The sequence below is a fragment of the Perca fluviatilis genome, chromosome 1, assembly GCF_010015445.1.
Source record: "Perca fluviatilis chromosome 1, GENO_Pfluv_1.0, whole genome shotgun sequence".
Lineage (NCBI taxonomy): Eukaryota > Metazoa > Chordata > Actinopteri > Perciformes > Percidae > Perca > Perca fluviatilis.
Window position 1 is genome coordinate 23419952 of NC_053112.1, and position 23066 is coordinate 23443017.

Here is a 23066-nt window from a genome sequence, read left to right on the forward strand (position 1 = left end):
GTCATAGTAGCCTGTTGTAAAAAATGGCATTTAAAAAAAATCGTATTAAAGTATGGTGTAAAAAGTCATTAAAAGTCATTGTATAGTATGTCGTAAAAAAAGTCATAGTATAGTATGTAGTAAATCTTTTTTTTAAATCATAGTATATGTCGTAAAAAAATATTAATTAAAAAAATATTTATAAAAGTCATAGTACAGTATGTCGTAAAAAAATGTCATTTAAAAAAGTCAAAGAGTGTAGTATGCCATAAAAAGTCATTAAAAAAGTCATAGTAGGCCTACACATGCAAAACATTAAACAGAAATTCTTTATTATGGAAACAGTAGATTATTTTTTAACGTTTTTATTAACTTCTCAATGCATTACAATTTTTAACAAAAAGTGTAGCACTGTGGAGCAACATTTTTAAAAATGGGTACCCATTTCGTTAGATTCTTGTGTAGCCTACAAGCATGACACTAATGCATGTGACCTGGTGCCGACTTCTTTACACTATTCTGCTGATTGACTGTTAGTGGCGATAACTTCAAGAAATATTTTATGAGGAAGGAAATGCTTACAACATGTTTGTTATACTTGGTGAGAAACAGTGAAATGTCCATTAACAATATTATAAACAGTGACATAACTTTGTTACCAAAACGCGTGAACGTGTCTGTTAAAATCTGTTAGAGAAACTTCAGAGTGCTAATTGGAATTCAGTGAGTTTCAGGCAGCCGAGTTGATGAGTTAGTCTAGTTCCTGATGCTGGTGACAAGGTCTAATATTTCATTTCAAGACTCACTCCTGGGGCTCAGGGCCCCAATGGGGCTTTCGTAATGGTTTTCAGTACCGGATCTCTTCACGGAGCAGTTTCTGTACTCGGAAGACTCAGTTTCCTCCAGATGGCGGGGGGCCAGTTTTCGACTGACAGGCTGCAACCCGGTCATCTCCTCGTAAATGGGTGCCTGAGGGTGTGACTTGACGCTGCGGCTTGCTTTGCCCTGTCATTGAAACAGAAGAAAAACAAATCAGTGAAGAGAACAAACAGAGTGAACGCACTCTCGATTTCCTGTTGAAATCAGTGTTATTTTCTGTTGAGGCAGCATTTTCACTGTTAAGTCCGAACCAAATCTAATCCTATATATCTTTTACCGCAAAAAAAGAAGCTTAAAATACACACTGTAGTTCAATACTGTAGTTCTGTAGTAGAATTATTGGTTTCACTGCCTTCCTAACTGAATTGTAAGAAAAGCATGCTGACATCTGATAGCAACAAGTTATGAAACCGTGTGGTTTTGTGGTGAGCTGCAGAGGAACTCTCTGGCACGCAGGTGCTGTTCGCATTCATCACTTATATTTTTCTCCTTAACTCTTGTGTTGTGTCAGCCCACTCACTTTATAAATCACCACAAATCCAAGGATGAGGAGGAGGAGAACGACCACAGCTGAGGACAAAGCATATAGCAGAGTGGAGTAGCTGGAGCAGCCGCACTGACCTCCTGTGAAGAAGCACAGAGAGAAAGGTTGAAGATAAAGAGGGTTAACTTCGCTGCTGCGGCAGCACACAAACACTCAGGGTCTCAGCATCCTCTGAGGAATCGCACCGACACCACTCAGCTTCCTTGCTGCACTGCATTCCCGCCACTGACACTTGCATGTTCATTCATAAAACAGCGTAAGATAAACACAAAAAATGCTCAAGTATAACGTGTTCAGTGGAATTGCAAAAACCACTGACCCAAAGTTCCTTCCTAGTTGTAGGCTGCAGTTTGAATATATGAATAAAGTTTCTGTACAATGTAAAGATCAACATCACCGAAACATTTTCATGAACAGGGAGACAAACGCCTGTTATTGAGCAGCAAACAGGAGTTCTGGTTGGTCTGATATTAATATCAGGAGGTGAGTCATAGCAGTTTGGTTTGCTCAGTGAAAAGTGAGAAATGAGCTGAACTGGCAATGACATTTGACATCGCAAACACAAAATTCTCAGTAGAAATCGAATCACCTACTTTAAACAATGTGCATTGGTCGCCTAGATAGCTCAGTTGGTAGAGCAAGCTCCCATCTATAAGGGTTTACTCCTCGACGCAGCGGGTCCAGGTTCGACTCTGACCTGCGGCCCTTTGCTGCATGTCATTCCCCCCTCCCCTTTCATGTCTTTAGCTGTCCTGTCAAATAAAGGCCTAAAATGCCCCCCCAAAAATTATCTTTAAATAATCTTCGTCAACCTCTTTCAAAGGAGAAATCCAGCGCAAAATGAACCTAGGGGTTAATAACATGTGTACGTCAGAGAGAATTGAGAGACAGACTAGCACATAGTGACGACTAGCTTCATAAGCTAATTAGCGGTCCGCGCTAAAACTGGTCACATTCGATTAGCATGAAAACAGATCCCAGAGAACGTTCTCTGGCGCTAATTAGCTTATGAAGCTAGTCGTCACTATGTGCTAGTCTGTCTCTCAATTCTCTCTGACGTCCCGACCCTGTGGCTCTCAGTCCCAAGCCCATTTGCTGCAAATGAAGACGTAAATCTTTAAAAACAGCCACAATATAAGGTTTAATTAACATCACGATTACAACATTACCGTTCATTATAACCATAAACAACAATGTGGCTCATTTACACAAAGTAATAAGCTATAGGCATATCAAGCTTTAGCTAAACGGACAACACTTGTTAGTAGGAGCAATTCATTATAAGTTCGGTCTTTTCATGGGATTTGTTGATAGAAAGAAATATATAGAATAGCACCAGACTTATCCTTTGAGACACATAATTATGAATCTGATTTAATGGTCCATTGCACTGCCCAACCTTGCTGACATGTCAGCTGTATGAGTGATCGATGGATTAACCAACTAACTGATTACACTGAGAAAAGAGTTTTAAGTACAGAAAATGTAGTGACGTCTATCATTGTCTAGTGTTATCAGTTGTGCACCCAACCACAGGCCTAAGTGAACAAATAAGGGAACAATGGTGCTTATAAAAAGCCATTTTGCGTGGGTTTCTGAACATGCCAGTGTTGAGAAACAACTTGAATCTACTCAGTTCAAATCATTATTTAAGAAACAAACAATAACAACAACAGTGTGAGATTGGAAAATATGAGTGGAATCTTTGCTAAGGTTATAGCCATTGTTATTGATATAATTAGTAGCAGGTATGTTAGTAGAAGGCTGACATCCTTAGTAATCAGAGTTGGACTGATCAGACTGATATAGCCTATATTGGAAAAAAAAAAAACAGCACAAAAAGGAAACAAATTGGTACAACAGAACAACAGTTAGTATTAAAAGAAGCTTTCATTGTGGCCTGGTTGGCTCAATGGGTAGAGCAGGCGCACATACTGTATACTGAGAGGTTTATGCTTCGATGCAGAGGTCCAGGGTTTGAATCCGACCTTTAACGATTTACTGCATATCTTCCCCCCTTTCTCACTTAGCCGTAAAAGCTAAAAAAAAAAAAAATTCATTCATTTTCAAAAACAAAATGAAGTAAGTATAAGTAAGCTGGAGATCAAGTCCCTCTGTGACGTGACCCACCTTGCACAGAAACAAAGAGTGCTTGTCTTCCTAGTGTGGTGCTGGTGTCGGGCCCGCCACTGAGGAGCAGCTGGCAACTGTACAGGCCGCTGTCGTCCGGCTGCAGCTGCTGCAGGGTCAGGTTGTAGGCGATGCCCCTGGGACCGGGAGCCGAGGACAGGTGGACCCTCTCGACGGGGAACAGGGAGGAGGATGGAGGGCTGCCGCCGTGGTGACGCTTTGAGTGGTACAGCACCTCCACAGGTGCCTGGCCCCTCTGTCGCTTCAGACTCACCCCTTCCACGGCCAAGGCCCCCCCGTGTGGGGGGAGGCAAGGGAGCACGGCTGAGCCCCCAGAACATGTCTCCACCAACCCAATGTCCACTGGCCCAAGGGCATCTCCACAGGGGAAAGGGAATAAAGCTTAATAATAATATAATAATCCAAAAATATGTTTGGGGGGTTAGCAGCCATAAGGTTATAAGAAGGAGTTCTCAGTAGATTTTATAGATTATTTAAAGTAGTGGCATTATTGAGCACAATGTACTAAATGTAACCAGATAGGACTAACTGAATGTAACCTTTTTAATCAATCAATATGTGTAGTCAACAGGCAGTAATCATATATTTTTTTAGACAGGAACTTCAGTGTATCTGTAAATATAAATGAATATTATGTAAAACAATAACATACAATCATCTACCCCTGAAAGTATATTGAGGGTGCTTTAGGAACATTTATATTTGGGGTACAGAGAAAGAACAGAGAACACAAAGAACAGTTTCCTCTTCTCTTGGCCAACTGGCATGGTGTTTTAAAAGGTGTAAAGAGGGTGAGAGGAGCTTCCAACTCCACCTAGTGTTGTGAGTAATATTTCTTAGCATTTAGAAGTAATAACACTTGTTTTGACTTGTTTCTGGAACTAGCACTGTGAAATAAGAGGAGGGGATTCATGGCCAGGCTATTCTAACAATTGGCAACGGTTAAACACAAACGAAACTGACCAGTGTGAGTCATCATCGGCAAAATGCTGAATGTGTGTCACAAAAAGAATAACAACAGCTTAGATTTCAAGAGAGCTGTGTTGAACTTTGAGCATGTTTCACGAACTGCTCGGAGTCCCTGTTAGTTTAGTTCTTTTTTGAAAATAACAGTCACACAACAAAGAAAATAAGACTTCATGGTACCAGTTTTAATAAGGCATCATTTATATAGGGGTTAAAAGACTTATTAATAACTGAAATGTCAGTAAAACATCATTAATAAGTGGAACTTTTGGGTTGCCAGGTTGTGAAAAATCCCTTTTACTGGTGTATATCCTCCTCCAGCATAATCTACTTTATATCTTTAGTTAGCTCTTTAAATGGCCCCTACATTTTCAGTTCCACTACTTTCCTGCTGGCTGCAAGGCACCTGGACCAAACCTCATTTCATTTTACAACACCTTATAAAGAATTCTTTATTAGACAGTGGTGCTTAGTGGGAGCACTGGTAGTGAGCAAACAGCAGCACCAAACACACTTTTCAAATGTCAACCACCTACAGGATATTTAACCTTCTTGTTTTGTGGTAGTTTTGGAAAGTTTCTGTGGGTGAATGAAAAAAAAAAAAAAAAGAAACACTCACCATCATTAACAAGAAGGAAGAATTCTGTCTTCCCCCGTATTCGGTCGTCTTCACCTAAAGGGTTGTTCGCCAGAAACTCACAGTAGTAGCGGTCTGTGTCGCTGGCACTCAGCTGAGAGATGGTCACGTTCAGAGAATGGCTGCTCGGGTCTCCACTGACACTGATGCGGTTATCTGCACTGACGTCGTTCCCGGTGTGCATGAACAGCACTTCACTCGTGGGTTTCAGCCAGTTGCGCATCAGGTAGACACCGAAGGGCGAAGGGTTTCTTTGGTCAACTACACAGGGAAGAACCACAGATCCCCCCTCATGCCTCTCCAAGAACTGAATGTCACTGCACACTTGATAAAAACAAAAACACACATATATATATATATATTTTTTTATATGCTTAAAGATGTGTCAGTTTCAAAGTAAAAGCAGCTAATTAACATGGTAAATAATATTAGATTCAACTTCATGTCCCACAAAAACACTATGCTAAAAAAAAAAAAATAAAAATAAAAACTTTGGAGCTGTGCATCCCTCCCAAAGAAAATCCTATTTGGTAATCTTCTGACCAAACTATTCCACATACATTATATGGACAAAATAATAGAGTATAATCCAACATGTAGACATTGACTCCCAATGACTTCCCCATTCTAATTCTTACACTCCAAGAACAATTCAAAGTGGGAAAAAAAGAAGCAAATGATCAATTTACCAAATCCAGTCTGTGTGATGAACAGAGTCCACAGACATGCCAGGTACTGGATCCCAGTCATCTTTAATACTGTCAGAAGACACTAATTAAGTTCCTAAGGGAAATCAGTGATGTAAACCATGACAGCACAGATGCAATCACTCAGGACTGGATGACAAAAGTTTAGCTAACTGTAAATGAAACCAAGAGGAACTCCACAAAGCCCCACCTTCAAACCTCAAGATGAACACAAGAGGAAGCAAAAGCTAACCAACACTGTGTATGTTGAATCAGCTCCTTCTAAAGCAATATAGGAGTACATAAAAAATGTAACACTACAACACAGCTGAACGTTTATGATTATATTATAAAGTATTTTACAAGGATCAGCAGCATAGTAAGATCCAACGTGTGCATGGAGGTCCCGGACGATCCCAAGTTTTTTTGTTTTAGGCAGTTTTACCCGACTCTTAAGTTCAAATAGCATCAGCGACAAAGTTTTTTTTCGTCAAAATTTGCATTCATTGTGTCTCACATGCTTGAGAAAAACTTTCCACAGACAAAATAGTTGGTGCATTTCCCAGAGGAAATAATTGTGACTGCCTGTTACAGAACAGGATGCGTCTGTTTTTTATTGATTTAATAATTTGCATCAGTGGAAAGAATGTCAACTGTGTCAAAAGGCCTGCACACTGAATGAGCTTATGCAAAAGACTTAAAGACAATCTAACTTAACTGTGAAAAATAGTGACTTGAGGCTTGACTGCCCAGACTTGACAGCAAAAACATTCAAGTCTCAATATTTGATTATTAGGCCTAAGCACTGAAAAAAAAGCCTTGTCTCAGCTATAGAAAAAAACAACTTTTCACAGACAATATGGACAAGAGGAATGAATACATAACCTTTTCAATGTACAAATAAGTACACAAGCAAATGTGCACACACACGCAAAGCTGCAAATTGTGGTAGCAAATATTTCTCTCTAAAAAGGCAGTTTGCTCTTTGGTTCTTGTATCTTGTACCAGTCCGGCAGCAGGAAACCACAATTAAGTTTATATATGTATAGCAAAGTAGGTTTTACTGACTGTTTACTGAGTTCTGCTGTTTTAAGAAGGGTGCTGCCGTTTGAGAGGCTGCAGTTTGAGGGTTTTCACTTTCATAGATGAGCTAACCTTTTGTTTGCCAGTGCCTGTCAATACACTCCTGAAGCTTTGCTAGTATTGCTTGGTAGGCTTGCTATGAAGCTAAATGTTTATGGAGGTCTGTAGAGTCTCTGTCCTCACTAACTCTTCAAACCACAAATTCCGGATCAGAAATGTATGACTAATTGCCAGAAGTGTATGCAGCCCAAACAAGGAAGAAACCTTAAGGTCCTCAAAGTTTCCATTTAATGACTTGTACATGCAAGTCATGGCTGCAGTGGTTATATAGGTAATCATATCAATTCAAAATGTATATGATGCTACAGTGATTTATTGCAAAATGGCCAATGTAAAATACACAATACTAACTCAATATTAGGGAATACTCCTATTCATTAGAACAAAATTAATCAATTGTTAAAATAGTATTTTCTGGAACCTTTTTCACTATATCATATCTTTATTTTCAAAAGTCTATTTTTACATCATGGTCAGGAGTAAACGTTTAAGGAGTTACTCCCAATATTCTCATCTCAATGGCTAAAATAGTGCCACAAGAAATAACCAAATATGAAATGCTATCACTGCATTAATCAGGCTTCATATTCCATATTATTACAATCCTCTCATATAACAGTATTTACCTTAAACTATGAACTGATCAGACTGTCTAACACCACATATTTTATTAGGATTTCTATCATGGGAAGTAGTTGGTCTGTTAAAGGAGTCAATAATATCCCCCATATGCCACTAGGTGGTGCACTATTATTGAATACCCACACATGCACACTGAGCACCTAAAGGTGCTGGGAGCCTCAGAATAGTGGATTTCACCTCACGTCTTAATTTAATCAAAGGAAAACAAGTGGCAGCAAAATAATGCAATAGTTTTATTAATAACAAAAACATAATTCTGACATTGTGATGCGTAACATGTTCAGTCAGTCAATCTACTTTCTGGACAATTGTTCTCTATAGGGCAGCTTGTATTCCTTTTAAGGGGCTGTACTCAACATTCAGAACATTAATATAGCAGCAAACAAATATATATATATATATTTTTTTAAAAAGGTAGTAATAGCATTCTGAGCATCTGAGTAATGGCGTGAAGTCACACTCCCTCTGTGTTGTAATTCATGCTTCTCTGTTTTGTTTTGACAGCCGGTCCGGCGGCGTGTGCATGCCAGTGCCGAGTGCCGAGTGTTGTGACCGCGTCGGTATTTGACGTGTTGGGTTTGAGCCGTGTGGAGACAATCCCAGACCACTTTTTTCCCCTCAGTATTTCAAGTACAGCACCTTAAAATACAAATACACCTGATCCAAAAACAAGAGTTTGCAAACACTAATTTAAAAAGGGGCCAGCGATACAGACTTACATGGGATTTTTGACTGGTCATGACAGTTGGTCAAAACCACATTTATCTAAAATGTAATACATTTAAAAACTTTAATGTCAAAAAAACATTTTCCTTAAATACTAGTGGTAAACAGCTCATCATTCATAATGAATACATTTACTTTTAACACTTAAGTACATGTTGCTGCCAACAACTGAGCTTTTACTTATTCAGTTCACCCAAATTAAGAAAAAATATTTCCTCACTTCTCTCTAGTGGCATCTAGCCATGCTGATAATGTTGGTTTGATTGGTCTAAGTTTTGAGATCTCAGTTTCTGTTCAAAGAAATAGCCCTATAAAAAGTGTAAACTGTGTTCTGTGGTTTATTCAGAATAACAAGAACGGTTTATGGACAGTAGCAGAAAATGTTGCAGTTAATTTTAATGGATAAATTCATTTTAAAATTCTGTGATTACCACAAACGAAATCCTATTCACACAGAAGCTATAACCTGTGTCATGTGGTCACGTAGGTATTGCTTCATTTTAAATGAATGAAATTGCTGTTTGAAAGACATGGGTGTTTATCAGGTGGGAAGGGTCTAATTAAAATGCTATTGAGTTACATTGTGGAAAATGTAGGATTCAATGTTTGTACCCATTTAATGGCCCACAAGCCCAAAAGGCCACTGCACTAGATACCACTTAAGAAAAGTGATCATTTTTATTTCTCATTAAAGGTGAGCTGACCTATATATACACACACACACAATATATATATATATATATATATACATATATATATATATATATATATATATATACATATATATATATATACATACATATATATATACATACATACATATATATATACATACATATATATATATACATACATATATATATATACATACATACATACATACATATATATATATATACATATATACATACATACATACATACATACATATATATATATATAACATACATACATATATATATAAATACATACATATATATATATATACACATACATATATATATATACACATACATATACATATATATATATATATATATATATATATATATATATATATATATATATATATATATATATCACACACACCAAGTTTTTGTTCATTTTAATAGCTACAAATGCTCTTACATCTCTTTTACACAACATATATTCAATAGTCTTCAATTATCTAATAGATTATGACAACATACTTTAAAAAAATGCATTGTGTAATATCCAGTTGTACAGGACAGACCCACACTATAATAAATATTGGGTACTTACTGGGTTTAACTGACCTTTCATGCCAGCTGAGTGGGTTTTAAGGCTGATATGGATGGGCTACAGACAAAAACAAATACAAAGAAGTAAGTGATATGTGCAGAGGAAAAACTTGTGCCACACTAAATACCTACAAGAACTTCTTGCCACCATGTCTTTTGATCCATGTGTGCACTAAAAAACTTACATTTGTGCACTTGCTGTCAACATCTTTGCATGAAGTCAGATTTAATCTCTCAAAGATTGCTCTGTACAAAAAGGTCAAACACAGGATCATTGTAAATGTCACTGGCTGATTATGAAAAAACAAAAACCCAGCAATACAAACTAACACTGCAGTAAATGCCAATCTAGCGAAGCAGTTTCTCTTGAGACCATCTGAGGTGTTGATTTATTTAAAGGACCGTTTTAGAAATATTTTGTTGTGCAGGTGAGGGTCTCCTAGTGACCACTGTTCCTTTTTGCTGATGGAGTTCTTCTTCTGTTTGTATTATGTCATAAGATCCTTTTGCAGGACTGGATGAACGCAATTCAGGAAATTGCTGCTGTATTTCACAACTACAGACGCAATGTCATTTACCATTTAGCCGTTTGCGTCGGCATCGGACAACCACCATTGGAGTTTTTTCATCATTAGTAATTCAAACGGAGATAAACCAATGAACCTAATAACCACTAAATTGCTTATCAGTTGCAAGCACTATGTAGCAAAGTAAAAAATAAATCACTTGTAAACCTTGTACTTTGAAAGGTTGTAGAAACTTAATCAACAGTTTGGATCTGAAAAACTGAGCTTCACAAAATTTGTATTTAACAGAGCTAGTGTGTATTGTTGGGTTTGTTGATTTGCTTGCCCCCTGTAGTACATTATGGGGACATAACTCGAGATATGACAAACACTAACAATAAAGCAGTCATGCATGTTTGAGTTCTGGAATGTATGTACAGACAAAAAAAAAGTCAATGAATCAGGAATGAAATTTAGTTTCTCTTTCATATTTGTGCAAGTGTACTATATCTACAAGTATTATTTAATCTGCAGTTATTTCCATCATTATCATAATTATTATTATGGGGTAACATGCAGTATTCGGAACCGGAAGTTGGCCAACATCTTAGTTTTGGGCTGATCTAAATCTAAATCTTTATTCCATTTCTTAACTAATGGAAATGCATTTTCATTTGTACTTAAATATCCAGTCTTTTATAAAGACGATGTAAGATGGACTCAAAAAAAAAAAAAATAAATAGATGGTGGCAAACTTGGTTTTTAAATACCTGATGAAGTCCTGTAGTTAAGCATAGCCATAAGAACAGAACACCAGTACAAACCTTCATCACTCACCTCCACGCACGTCAGGACAAACCAGCATTGGATTTCAAGATGAATTTTATTACAACAGATTCATAAAACATTACAAAGGATGCATACAGGTACCCTTTTGACCAGGAAATATTAAAAACAAACCTGAAATAAGGATAAAGCTAGAGACTGATGAGTCGTGAATTTTAACACTACTGAGTTGGAATCATCTTCATCACTGAGACCCTCACCAACCAAGGTTGGGGACGCAAGTCCAACAGCACCTAAGCATGCTGTGAGGGCCTCAATCAATCTACCAAAAAAAATAAAACAAAAATAAAAAAGAATCAAATGTTTACAAGAGAAACTTGCCTTTGTAAGGAGTTGGTACGTTCATGTAACTCCAGCAGCTTCAAAAGAAATATGAATCATTTTAACACACTTCACTTCTATAAACCTGAGTGAAACCTATAGGGGAAAAATATATCCTCACATGTAATCAAATGACAACAAATAGCTTTCAGGAACTTGTGTGGTGGTTGGCTGTTTTCCAATAAAGAGGTTACATTAAATGTCCGTGTTTTCTAACAAATAATGTTTGTCTTCACCACCACTGGTCTTACTGCTCTTTGCTTGCAGCTAGGTTTGAAAAAGCACAAGGATGAGAGAAAGGTGTTAACCTCAAACCTAATGTGGTGGCTGCTTTGCTGCTTCAGTAGCGTCCAGCCGGAGACATGGCGGGCGGCCTCATGCCCATGGGAGGGCCTCCCTGGTAAGAGGGCACCATAGGAGGACCCTGCCCATATGGAGGCATCCCTCCAGGCATGTAACTTGGCATGCCCTGAGGAGGAGCACCATACTGACCTGCAGGGAGAACACAGGGAGAGCAGAATGTGTTAATGCTGAAATTCTTTCAGATTAAACAGATGTCAATCAAATTGTAGTTTATATAAATTCATTCTTTACCTTTCCATTAAAAATCAAGTAACTGAAGAGCAACGTAACACACATTTTTAGCTTGAACTTGCCCTCATCACATATCCAAAAAGTGCATTAAATGTATACTAAAAGCTACTTCATTACAGACTTAATATGGCATAAAATATATATATTCTATGAAGGAGTACCATGGTTTAAAAACGTTTGGAAGCCACTGATCTAGAGGAGAAAATTACTGGAAAAAAGCTGAACGCTCAGTGCAATGAAAGTGTAGACCGAGGATCCAATTAATTGATAATACAATAAAGATAGTGATAATAAAACGACTGAACATACAGTTCACAAACTGATGGGTATTTTACACCGATTTCCTAACAAGCATTTCCTTACCATGCATGGGGTGCCTCATGCCAGGCTGCTGTGGTGGCATGCCTTGCTGCGGGGGCATTATGCTGCCCACAGGCGCCACTGGGGGAGCAGCCACGTGGGCCTGACCTGGCCTGGGTGTAAGACGCTGGTAACGGGGCAAGAGGGCCCTCATCTCTTCCTGTTGGCAGGGACAAACGATTCAGACTAAAGAAACCATATTATGCCCCTTACAGTACAAAGATAAACACTCACAACAATGACGAGGAATTGGGTACCAATGTTGGCGTGCCCTGATTTCACACTGAGGATATTAAAGTTCAGAATCATCCTTCAACATAACCACAAAAGAGAAACTACTAAGTAAGAGTGAGGATATAAAAGCTTGGCAGGTATCCCAAAAATGTACTTTACGATTTATGATATTAATGTTCAGAAACAGGCTGATGGTAAAATTTTGCACCAACCCATTCATCAACAGATGTACTATTATACGTATCAGTCATTACTTACTGTGAAAAGGGCAAAATAGAAAGCTCAAGCAACTTACCAGTGAGATATCCTCATCAGGATGGATCAACTTACTAGTTGCACTCGTGGTGGTGAGGGTGGCAGGCTTGGTGGGCACTGTGGCTGGGGGTTTGGCCACAGTGCTGCTAGAGGGGTTAGAAGAAGAAGAAGTGGAAGAGCAAGAAGAGACAGAGGGCTGGGTGTAGGCAGGGAATGTTGCTTTGGGAGGGTCAGAGGAGGCGGCTGTACTGTGGGAGATTGAAGCTGCGGGTCCTGAAGTGCTCTGCTGGGCCTGTACAAAGACACAATACAGGTAACTGACTGCTAGTCCACTGCTGCTTTCTTACAAAGATGCAAAAACACAAAAGTCCTCAATGGATTATACCTTTGGGACAATCATTTTGTAACACATTACACTTAGATATATAACCCCCCTCCCTAAACATTCAATTTAAGGTTTGCCTTTTTGAAACACTCAAAGTTGCATTTTTATTCATGATTTGGTCACTCTGAATCTAGTTAAGTAGTCTTCGGATTTCACTTTAAAACTGTGGAAATAATACATTTGACTTGTTGACTTAATTTAAGGAACAAAACAATTAAACCATTTACTTCCAACTGGTGAGCAAATTTAGCATGAAATGAGGTAAATCCTTTGTATGCAGAAGAGTAAACGAATCACTGGATAAAACAAATCCTGAGATACAAGTATAACCAATCGACAGACATTTAATTCAGATTGTGGGGGAAAAGAACTGACAGTGTGTTAAGCACCGCTGCAGCGTAAAGCCGCCTACACATGATAAGCGATTTGCTCTCTGCGCACCGCTAGGCTGTTAGCATGATGAGTCGTTATTGCAGAATTCATGCTTCAGAGGTTATGAGGGGTGAATGATGCAAAATAAGATCCATGTCAATCCACTGTTTTGCCTCATTCTGTGTTAATTAAAGCACATGCACAGTAATAAAGCGCACAGACAACAAGTACGTCAGTTGTTGTCGGGGATAATTATCCTCTGACACCAACATTGTAGCCTATGTGCTCGTTTTGATGAACAAGGCAAATATAGCTAGTAATTAGCCTAGTTTACAACTTGAGAATTTACAGGCAGTTAATAAATAAACATGCAGCTGCCACAGCCCAAGTCAAAGTCCTGTCTGTGAGCCTACTTGTGGCGTGTTAGGAAAGGGAGGCTGAGAGGAGGCAGACTGAAGGTCTGCAGGCGGAGAGGAAACAGCTGCTGTGCTGCTGTGAACACCAGCGCCCATCTGCAGCATTGTGGGAAGGAGATCACAGTATTGACATGTAACATGTCCACATACTCAATCCAAATTCAATGAGAACAAAAATATACTACATAATAGTGAAATCGATTTTAAAAAATGAGATGGGGTGAGAAAGAGGAAAAAGGGCACCAGCTGACTACAAAAATAAGAAAATAAAACAATATTACTAAGCATTGTGTTCATAAGAAAGCCTAGAAAGATTAACATTAAACGCCAACAACTATCTACCTTGAATAGGGGGACAGATATACAGAAACATCTGCACTCTGAAAAGTCTGTGAGAGTGTGTTGTGGGGGGGGGAGGGAATGCCCACCTGTGCTGCACTGGGGAAGAGAGGTTTGGTGACGGCAGGCTGAGCCACTGGTACTGCTGGTCGGCTGGGTAATGCTCCTGCTGTGGCGGATGGGGCCATATGGGGCATGCCTGGCCTTGGAGCCATGTGAGGTGGCATTCCTAAACAATTACCCAAACAGGTCACTTACATTTTCTTGCACCATTACATAGAAAATATAAATAATAGGGGTGTGCAAAAAAAATAAAAATGTAAAAAAAAAGATTTACATTCATATCGCGATTCAAAGTTCTAATCGATTCAAAATCTATTCATAGAATTCAAAAAAATCTTTTAAAAATTGTATGTCTACTGCAATCACATGGGAAAAGTAACTACATTTACATACTGTGAATCATTTTAAATCAGGAATCGTTTTTGAATAGAAATTCGATTTTGAATCAAATCTTGAGCCTAAAAATCAATATCTAATCGTGACATTTTCTGAATCGTGCACCCCTACTAAATAAGCAAGCAGAGTGCACAGAAGGAGCAAGAATTTCAAAAGACCAATGTCTGTTTCATTAGACTAGTCCTGAATGTCAGTCAGATTTCACTTAACAGGCAAGTTGTTTTTTTTACATATTCAGCTACACCTGCCTAGCAATCTATAAAAGTAAGCAACCGCAGTTATACTTTGAGCTATGGTTACGATCTAAGAATGAAATGAATAGGGTTATCATAGCAACGTGGGCATAAACTTTATACATGTAAGATTTCAGTGGTGTGATCATATTCTTAGATCATAATTTGTTGGAAACCATACATTTAACAGACAATACCATTGGAAAATGTCAAAATAAAAAAAAACAAAAAAATCACTGACAAACCATTACTTACTCCATTTATATGTGGAATGGATTTAAAATATCTTTTGTACCCCTAAGCGAAAATACTACTACAACTCACCGTGGGGCATACCGGGCATCCCTGGCATCATGGGAGGCATCATTCCACCCATTGGCATCATGCTGCAATAGACAAGATAATGATGATTTGGTGCTATAACTACAGTAAAATTACATCTTATTTATTCCCCAAAACCAGTAAGTTGTTGTATGGGCATATAATCAATTAATAAAGAATCAAACCTAAAATAGCACTAAATCTGAAATAGTATCATTAAACATCAATGAGAGATCCTTTACCCTGGTGGCATGCCGTGCATGGCAGGGGGCATGCCGTGCATCATGGGAGGAACGCCCGGCATCATGGGAGGCATTCCTGTAACAATGAGTCAGAGGGCATGTTCTGTTAACTAACAACTCAAAACTACATCACTTCAAACAAGCAGCACTACCTTGTTACGTATTTTAAACTCTAAACTCGAAGTTTAGGGCTTGAGACTTGCAAAACCTTGACCTGGTCCTATAATTAGGTGGTTGAGTTGTTGGACACGTCGGTCTTTTAATTTCTGAGCTAGAATTTATTATTTATTCATAACAATCAAGACAGTCAAATGTAAGCATCTCGCACTAATGCCTACATTACTTGTGTTGTCGTCATCACATCTCTGCATTTCATACATCCGTTTGATTGTTTTAGTCTTTGTTTGTGTGTTTCCAATGTATATGTTGTACTTAATGAAGGATACAACAATATGACCCAGAACTAACTCTTTAACGGTGTAAAACAACATGGCACAATTTGACACAAACAATTTCTAACACTAATTGTACATTTACAAATTTACACCGCCGAACGGCCGGCTAGGTAACGTTACAGCTGCTAGCTAGACAGGTAGCATAACAGTCCTAACAGCTTGGAGAGCAAAAGGCTCGGTCCCTACTGCACAGTCAAGGACAGAAAAGAGATGGAGGATGAAGAAACAGACACTGGAGATGCGTCAACTTGTGCCAAAGTGACGAGCTGTATGCTGTTTAAGTTTTTTTTGGTGTTAAAGCAAGCGGAGTAGGGACACAATGAAGGCAAAAACAATCCACCTCTGCAAGAACATGGTCACGCTACAGACAGTTGAGAAAGACGAGTTGACAACAATGCTTAAAACACTGGATTCTTCACTTTATCCAGTAGTTCGAAAGCAAGACAACGGAATTTTATTTGGGGCTTGAGTTGTGGACAAACAGACCTACACTGTACATTTATTACCACGTGAAAACTTTCACGCCAATTTCTTCTCTGATTGCCAACAATGAGCGCATCCACTGCCACTATCACTCGCTCGACCCCACACTTGCACTGAGCTATTCCTTTAAGGAGCTATGCTACTCGTATAACGCGACGACAGCCTGCTCGAACTTCCTGTAATTGGTCCTAAAGTCCGAACCATCCAAAAAAATTTTTTTGCACTAGAAACAAACCCGACCATGGTTCAATTTCATCCAGACTGAGAGAAACTCTTTCATTGGACCAAGGTTTGGCCGTTTGGTCAGGGGGAAGTTTTCACACTTGCAATTTTGGTTCGGATCAATCTGAAAAGGTAGGTATGAGGACCCTAACACAAAGTCAACTTATTATTTAGTCAAGTTGAGTCAGTGCTGATTCCCAGCTTCTGCTTTTTATTTTTAAGCGATCCTTGCCTTGATATCCTCCAGGGTGCATCCCAGGTGCGCCAGCCACAGGAGGCATCCCAAGCTGGGCCATTGGAGCAGCGTAGCCAGCCTGGGGCTGGACAGCAGAAACCTGCTGAACTGATGGTCCTGCTTCATCATCATCGTCGTCATCCTCATCCGAATCATCCTGATTGTTAGACTTCTTCTTTTGACTCTCTGCAAACAGAAAGGTAATCATGCCAAATACACAAAACCATTACAAAATTGAGGAAAACATTTAATTCGGTTATCTGGGCTTTTACTTAAAATTGGCAAAAAAGTACATGAGAGTGTACAAACCTTGTGATTTTTGTTCCAACGTTCGTCTTCTTTCCTGCATGTCTTTCTCTGGAATACCCTCCATACCATAGATCTCCAGCTCAATGTCTGTTCTTCCAGGAATTGCATTAGGTACACTGTCAATAGTCTCTTTGTGTACCTGAAACGCAAAGGGAGTCAGTTCATACAGTCATAACAAGCACAGCACATCCATTGCCCAGGAACTAGGACAAAGACACTTGAACTCAGAAAAAGGCACCAACCTGCATGCAATGGATAGCCAAGCCTGGGCCTGTGTACAACTTCTTGTGGCAAATATGGCATTTAAAATGCTTTGCCTTCTGATGCTGAATGAGGATCTTTTCATCATCAAAGTCTCGATTACAGTACCTTGAGTAAAAAGTTAAGAATTATGTCGCATCAGGAAACATCAGCAAAATACACCAGGCAACAACCAAGTTCACAAAGCCAAATGTAAGTCTTAAAAATAACGCAAATGCCTAAAACTCCCGTGCTCTTAATCCTCACGTATGATCAATAACCGGGCAGCGCAATTTAACGTTAAGGTTACCAACAACTCAGAAAAACAAGGTTGCAGATTAATCAGCGTTGAAGCTTGAATCATAACGTTACCTGAATCATAAATGCTTGGCTAACAGGTTAACGTTAGCTAACATTAACGATAGGCTACCTTCCTCTTGGCAATACCATGAACTCAACGCAATCGACTAACATTAACGTTACTGCGTAAAAGTACTCGACGCCAAATATTTTACGGTTATTACTTATAGATTGGATTACAATCAATCCTTAAAACGATTAGCCTCCAATGGACAGATACTTAAGCTAACGTTATTTTACAAGCCGATAAACCCTCCGAGAGGCTAGCTTAGGCCTTCCTTTTGTCAAGCTAACGTTCAGCCTCTGGTATCTCTACGTTGGTGTTTCGTCATCCAGTCAAAAGGATACCAGCACCATGGCTTCATCTGCTTCTTCTTCTTTCGTCCCATTTTTTTATGAACGCTGAAAAATAGGTCTTACAACGTTAAATACTAGTCTTATTATCTGTTTGACAACAGCATGCTGTAGTCCCGTAATGACGCCGAAAATGGCGCTTTGCTGGAGGAAGTTGTGGTGGAGAGACTGTAGTCTCGCGATGACAGCAAATAGGCGCACGTCATAGACACGCCCCTTGGAGAAAGGTTAATAACATATGATATGGGTTAATATTTAAGATTATCATAATACCACCAGCCAAAGTTATATTTCTTCAGCGAGTTTCTACAGTGATATAATGTTTTCAAACGGTGTTCTTAAAGGCTTCAAGATGTATTACTGGTATTATGTGGGACCCCACTTCACTGCAGGTCTACAAGGGAAAACGCGCTGTACGGCCGGCCCAAAACAAACCACATGAAAAACACATGCAACAGAATAACCCTGCAAATACAATTTCGTTTACCTGTATACTGAATTTGTAAATGGAGAATGACAATAAATTCTACTCATGTATACGATTTCAACTTGTTATGTTGACAGTGTCCACCTGATGGAGACAACGTTGCAGAAATCGAATCTGGGTCCTCTCGTTCCTTGGCATCAAGGATGTTGCCTGCATGTTTGGCATTCAATATGTGATTTCTGTTAAACGCTGTTTATTTTGTACAAAATTACACATGGAAACAAGGACGTAGACAATCCTGTCAACATAGTTTTATTATTTTAGTTTGGGACTTTTTCATGGTTTCCTCTGTTCTATTGATATATAATGCCACAGGATTCGCTATTATTTTAGACAATAGCTGCTTCCAGCTTTGTGGCAACAAATTGGGGAAGGAACTCTCTTCTTTCAACGTGAGAGTGTACCCCCACGCACAAACCCGGGTCAATAAAGAAATGGTCTCCTAGGTGTGGAAGATCTTGATTGGCATGCACAGATCCCTGGCATCAACCCTATCCAACACCTTTGGGATAAATTGTGACACAGACCTCACTAATGTGGCCGAATGGGAGCATGTAGAAGCAGCCAGGGAGAGTGAAGGCTGTATATTTACCTCATAGAATGAGGTGTTCAAAATAAGACATAGGTGTAATGCACCAGTGTCCACATACTTTTGACCATGTAAGGTCATAATTGCCTGTGCCCTGTAAATACTAAAGAGATCGGATTTTGATACCAGGTGTAAATGGGGCTTTAGCCAAGGCACTGTCTGATGTGCACTGACCAACATGCCTTTCATGTAAAAAAATTGTAAAAGCATAAATAATTGTATCTTTTACTAAGTACACAGATTACACAGGTGCACTTACATAGACACACATGCAACACACTGCATAGATAACACTCACACACGCTGACAGAATAGGATGACAAAGTGATTAAGTACTACACCAACAACGCCACTGTCACACCATCATCACCATCATCACCATCAGCTTGTTAGAAACATTGGTAATAGTTATGTGTAAACTCTCAACCTAAGTCCCACTTCATGTAATCTAAAAAGAATTGAAATGCAAATGAAAATGTGGCCAAATTCTAACAAGTGCTTCTCTCAGCAGGCAGCATAAATGCAGATACACCACAAATACATTCACACCGATATTCCTTCCCTGTAGCTTCACTTGTGTACTCTTTCTCACCAAGGTGAATGATTACCTCTAAAATTTGAGATTTAGGAAGGGGAAACACAACTGAGGCAGCTTTCCTTGGCCACCTAATGAATTTTTCATTGTATGCCTACAAAGGCGCTACTCTCCATATGGCTAGACAGAGAAGACGTTCAGTGACAGCTTAGAAGTCCCTTCTCGGAATGAATTATGGCTGATTCTTGTATGCTCACACATTTCATTGATCATTTTGATGTCTGCTTCTTTTCACCCGGCTCTCCACTCTCGGGCCCTGAGCTCTCTCTAAACACTGGGGTTGGAGTTTAAAAGTTACTCTGGTTTCAAGGCCTGCTCGCACTTTTCTTTGCACAATAGGGGGTAATTCCTGTCCCAAGAATATTGAACAAAACTAATTTGTTTGTATGTGTTCATGCGAATATGTGTGACCTGAGTTAAAACTGATATAAATGAGGGCAAAATTTAAAGATATCATATCTTTTTCTGTATAAAACTGTTTAATGTACTACAGTATGTACATATCAAATCTACAAAATATGCACAATGTTAAAATATTATCAGCGATTTATCCCTCACTCACTTTTGTGTCATAGCCCTTATTACATACAACCCCAGACCATATTTAACCAATCAATAAATAGGATACATACAGGATATAGCTAACATATCACAATTCAAGCAGACCAAAAAACATACACAACATACCAATATCACAATGTTAAAAACAAAAAAATTAGCAACAGCAAATGCATGTTAAAATATTAATCTGTATATATATTACATAATAATAATGTTTGTGCATAACATGAGGTTAAAGTACAGTTTGGGACTTGCAGCTTAGGGCTGGGGTTGTTTTCTATCCCGGTCCAATCAATTGACAATTTAGGTTGTGACAGGAACTAATGAGGAAGCATTGATTTTCTTCTTTCACCCAATGCCTCCCGATATGAGAGTGAAACGACCTCAGCCCAGATGTAGTTGAGGTCAGGCATGTTTGCTCTTCTATGTTTGGTAATGAGAAGAAAGACTAGATTTATTTAGAATGGCACAGGTGAGTGTTTTCATTAGTCTAATTACACTTTGCCTTAATTCATCACCTCACCAATCAATAAATAAACTTCTTCCACGTCTTTGCTATTTTCAACCAGTCGCAAAAAAACACTACATCACTGCAAATGACAAGAATTTGAAGGGTGTGAGAATTTTTTTTCTCAAGATTATTTTCTGTTACAGTAAATACGTATGACTTACTCCTTACAGACAAAATTAGTGTATGTAATGTATTTTTGCTTGCACAATTGCTTGTAGCAATGTTTTGGCATCATTTTTGAAAGCTTAAAAGCCTGAATGGCACTTCTGCTTCTTTCGTTTTTTTATCTGTATGCGCAATGGTACATTTGTCACACAACCTGCACACACAAAAGTCTGAAGGCAACTAACCCACACTCCTTCAAAGGTAAATTCATAATAACCTTTGAAGGTTGCTGTAGCCTATATAATCCATGCTCTCACTACAAACTTGGAGAGGTTTAGCTATCCTGCTGTCTGTTTAATCTAAACCTTTCATGTTTATGAGCTGCTTGTAATGATGACATAACACCAACTAAACAAAGAGGTTATTCTTATATGACCTTATTCTTAATTTACTGATGATGAGAGTGCAGGCAGATTACAGGATTATATCTTGTGTCTGAAAATGGTTTATACTGCAGGGCTTTACTACTGTCACCCCACACAAGAGGCAACTGTGCAGAAATACTTTCATCAGGCTGACATCTCCATGAGAAGGCACCATTGGATTGTGTAGGAAGAGGCAGAGAAGGTTAAGCCATGTGGACAGGAGTGTTCCTGCTTGTTCCTGTTGTTTTAGATCTAAGACTTCTCATTTGTCATTGTGTTGTCAACAAAAGTCCCACTGACTGATACTCTTGACACAAACGTCCAACAGAGATGTAGACAAAGAGCAGATGTAGGTTAGCTTGTATGGTAAGCGGAAACAATGGTAACGCTAAACCCGAAAAGGGAGCAGGTGGGCTGAAAAAGGTATGATGAGACCGACAGCAAGGGCTGCTGCATGTCAGGTGCATCCCTGCATCAGAGCGCTGGATGTAGGATGAGGGTGGCTGTCAGATGACTCCGATCACCACACAATGAGGCTCAGAATATGAGGGCTGACTCATCCAGCCAGGTGGTCAGGGATCTGCCGATGGAGGGATAAGGGGGATACAGAGTCTAGTCCGCCTCTAATAAGCAAGTCAAGGTGGTGGAGGCAGTCGCACGTCAAGCAAGCTGTAGGCGAAGATGTTCCAGAAGACGGCACAGAGCACAAACAAGGTGTAGACGCAGAAGAAGATCCAAAATAGGGACTGCTCCTGGAGTCGCTGCTCGTAGTTCTGCAGTACTACCACACCTAGCGTCAGACCAACTACCACCCCTCCCAGGTGAGCTACGAAGCTAGGATTGGGGCATGGAGGAAAGGCCGGTGGATAGAACCGCAGCCACACTGCCCGACCAAACTCTACACTCACTGTGAGCAGATAGAGGGAGAGAGAGAAAACACAATATTAGCAACTACTGCACTTATTAACATGTAATAAAAAAAATCTCTTCTATGAGGTAGAATAATTATAGTTACTTTTATTTAGTTACCAACAACTAACAAAAAAGATTGCACAGGTCCCTGTTTGTGTTACCACAGACAGTGTTTCCGTGCTGTAACTGAAAGAGGGAATTTTGTACTAAAAAGACTTTGGAAGATACTCACTAGATTTGTGTAACTCACACTGCTGAATCCTCATATTAACATCAGATAAACTTGGTAAAGATAAACTTGGAATTCACTGAATGTCTTTCTGCTGTCTCAGTCATTGTCGTGGGTGTGTCAAAGGTCACAAGCTAGCAAGCAGCGCACTCGCTTGCCCGCTTTCAAACATTGTGTAAGTAAGCAACCCACCACTTTTCCAACAAATTACTTGACATTGTGCCAAGCAGCAATTCATTTCTGTTTGTATCTGTAATATTGGAGGAAAGGGACGTATCAAAAAGGTATCCTAGAAACTACAATAATGATCTTCTCCTTCTCACAAACATCTATCCACAGCAGGTTAAGACATGTAATCCCACACTGACTTGCAGAACAATTTGCTCGTGTCACATAGAAAATGAATAGGGGCGAGCTTTGCAATGCCATGCTCAATGGGTCTTCACAGTTAGAAATCCTCCATATGCTGAAGCTGCAAAGCCAGAAAGTTTAATAT

General features: G+C 39.2%; 3 protein-coding genes across 9 annotated transcripts in view; all 3 read right to left on the reverse strand.

The window, feature by feature from the left end:
* Window positions 1-328: 328 nt before the first annotated feature.
* On the reverse strand, window positions 329-11320 carry LOC120546964. The gene is made up of 8 exons (XM_039782309.1): window positions 11289-11320; window positions 9801-9861; window positions 9631-9673; window positions 5846-5914; window positions 5139-5480; window positions 3533-3910; window positions 1379-1482; window positions 329-984 (listed from the first exon to the last, which is right to left on the reverse strand). The coding sequence occupies exons 3-8, from the start codon at window positions 9635-9637 to the stop codon at window positions 775-777; spliced, it is 1110 nt and encodes a 369-aa protein (XP_039638243.1). The 5' UTR covers window positions 9638-9673; window positions 9801-9861; window positions 11289-11320; the 3' UTR covers window positions 329-774.
* On the reverse strand, window positions 10986-18317 carry znf207b (zinc finger protein 207, b). Of its 3 annotated transcripts, XM_039782118.1 has the most exons (12): window positions 18151-18317; window positions 17445-17571; window positions 17203-17341; window positions 16891-17079; window positions 15499-15574; window positions 15260-15321; window positions 14333-14472; window positions 13902-14000; window positions 12772-13023; window positions 12246-12402; window positions 11604-11780; window positions 10986-11326 (listed from the first exon to the last, which is right to left on the reverse strand). In XM_039782118.1, the coding sequence occupies exons 1-11, from the start codon at window positions 18189-18191 to the stop codon at window positions 11629-11631; spliced, it is 1434 nt and encodes a 477-aa protein (XP_039638052.1). In that variant the 5' UTR covers window positions 18192-18317; the 3' UTR covers window positions 10986-11326; window positions 11604-11628. The 3 variants fall into 3 exon arrangements, with proteins under 3 accessions (XP_039638052.1, XP_039637989.1, XP_039638115.1); XM_039782055.1 differs by having other exon boundaries at window positions 10986-11780; window positions 18151-18316; XM_039782181.1 differs by lacking the exon at window positions 13902-14000 and having other exon boundaries at window positions 10986-11780; window positions 18151-18314.
* Window positions 18318-18879: 562 nt separating this feature from the next.
* The window catches only part of rhbdl3 (rhomboid, veinlet-like 3 (Drosophila)), a 63029-nt gene continuing 58842 nt past the window's right edge, over window positions 18880-23066 (reverse strand). For all 5 annotated transcript variants that reach the window (XM_039782428.1, XM_039782593.1, XM_039782509.1 and 2 more), the window contains one exon: window positions 18880-22336. In XM_039782428.1, the coding sequence (XP_039638362.1) occupies window positions 22065-22336 (272 nt within the window). In that variant the 3' untranslated portion in view covers window positions 18880-22064. The remainder of the gene's footprint in view (window positions 22337-23066) is intronic.

Bases quoted from the DNA above. Each gene is read 5' to 3' on its own strand.
- LOC120546964 (XM_039782309.1), bottom strand. The intron at 3,911-5,138 runs GTGAGTGTTTCT...TCCCCTGTGGAG, and splicing joins CTTCCTTCTTGTTAATGATG to ATGCCCTTGGGCCAGTGGAC. The intron at 1,483-3,532 runs GTGGGTCACGTC...GCTTCTTCACAG, and splicing joins ACTCTTTGTTTCTGTGCAAG to GAGGTCAGTGCGGCTGCTCC.
- znf207b (XM_039782118.1), bottom strand. From the start codon at position 18,191: ATGGGACGAAAGAAGAAGAAGCAGATGAAGCCATGGTGCTG. The intron at 14,473-15,259 runs GTGAGTTGTAGT...GTAATTGTTTAG, and splicing joins GATGCCCGGTATGCCCCACG to GAATGCCACCTCACATGGCT. The intron at 13,024-13,901 runs GTAGGCTCACAG...GTCTTTGTACAG, and splicing joins CCTTTCCTAACACGCCACAA to GCCCAGCAGAGCACTTCAGG.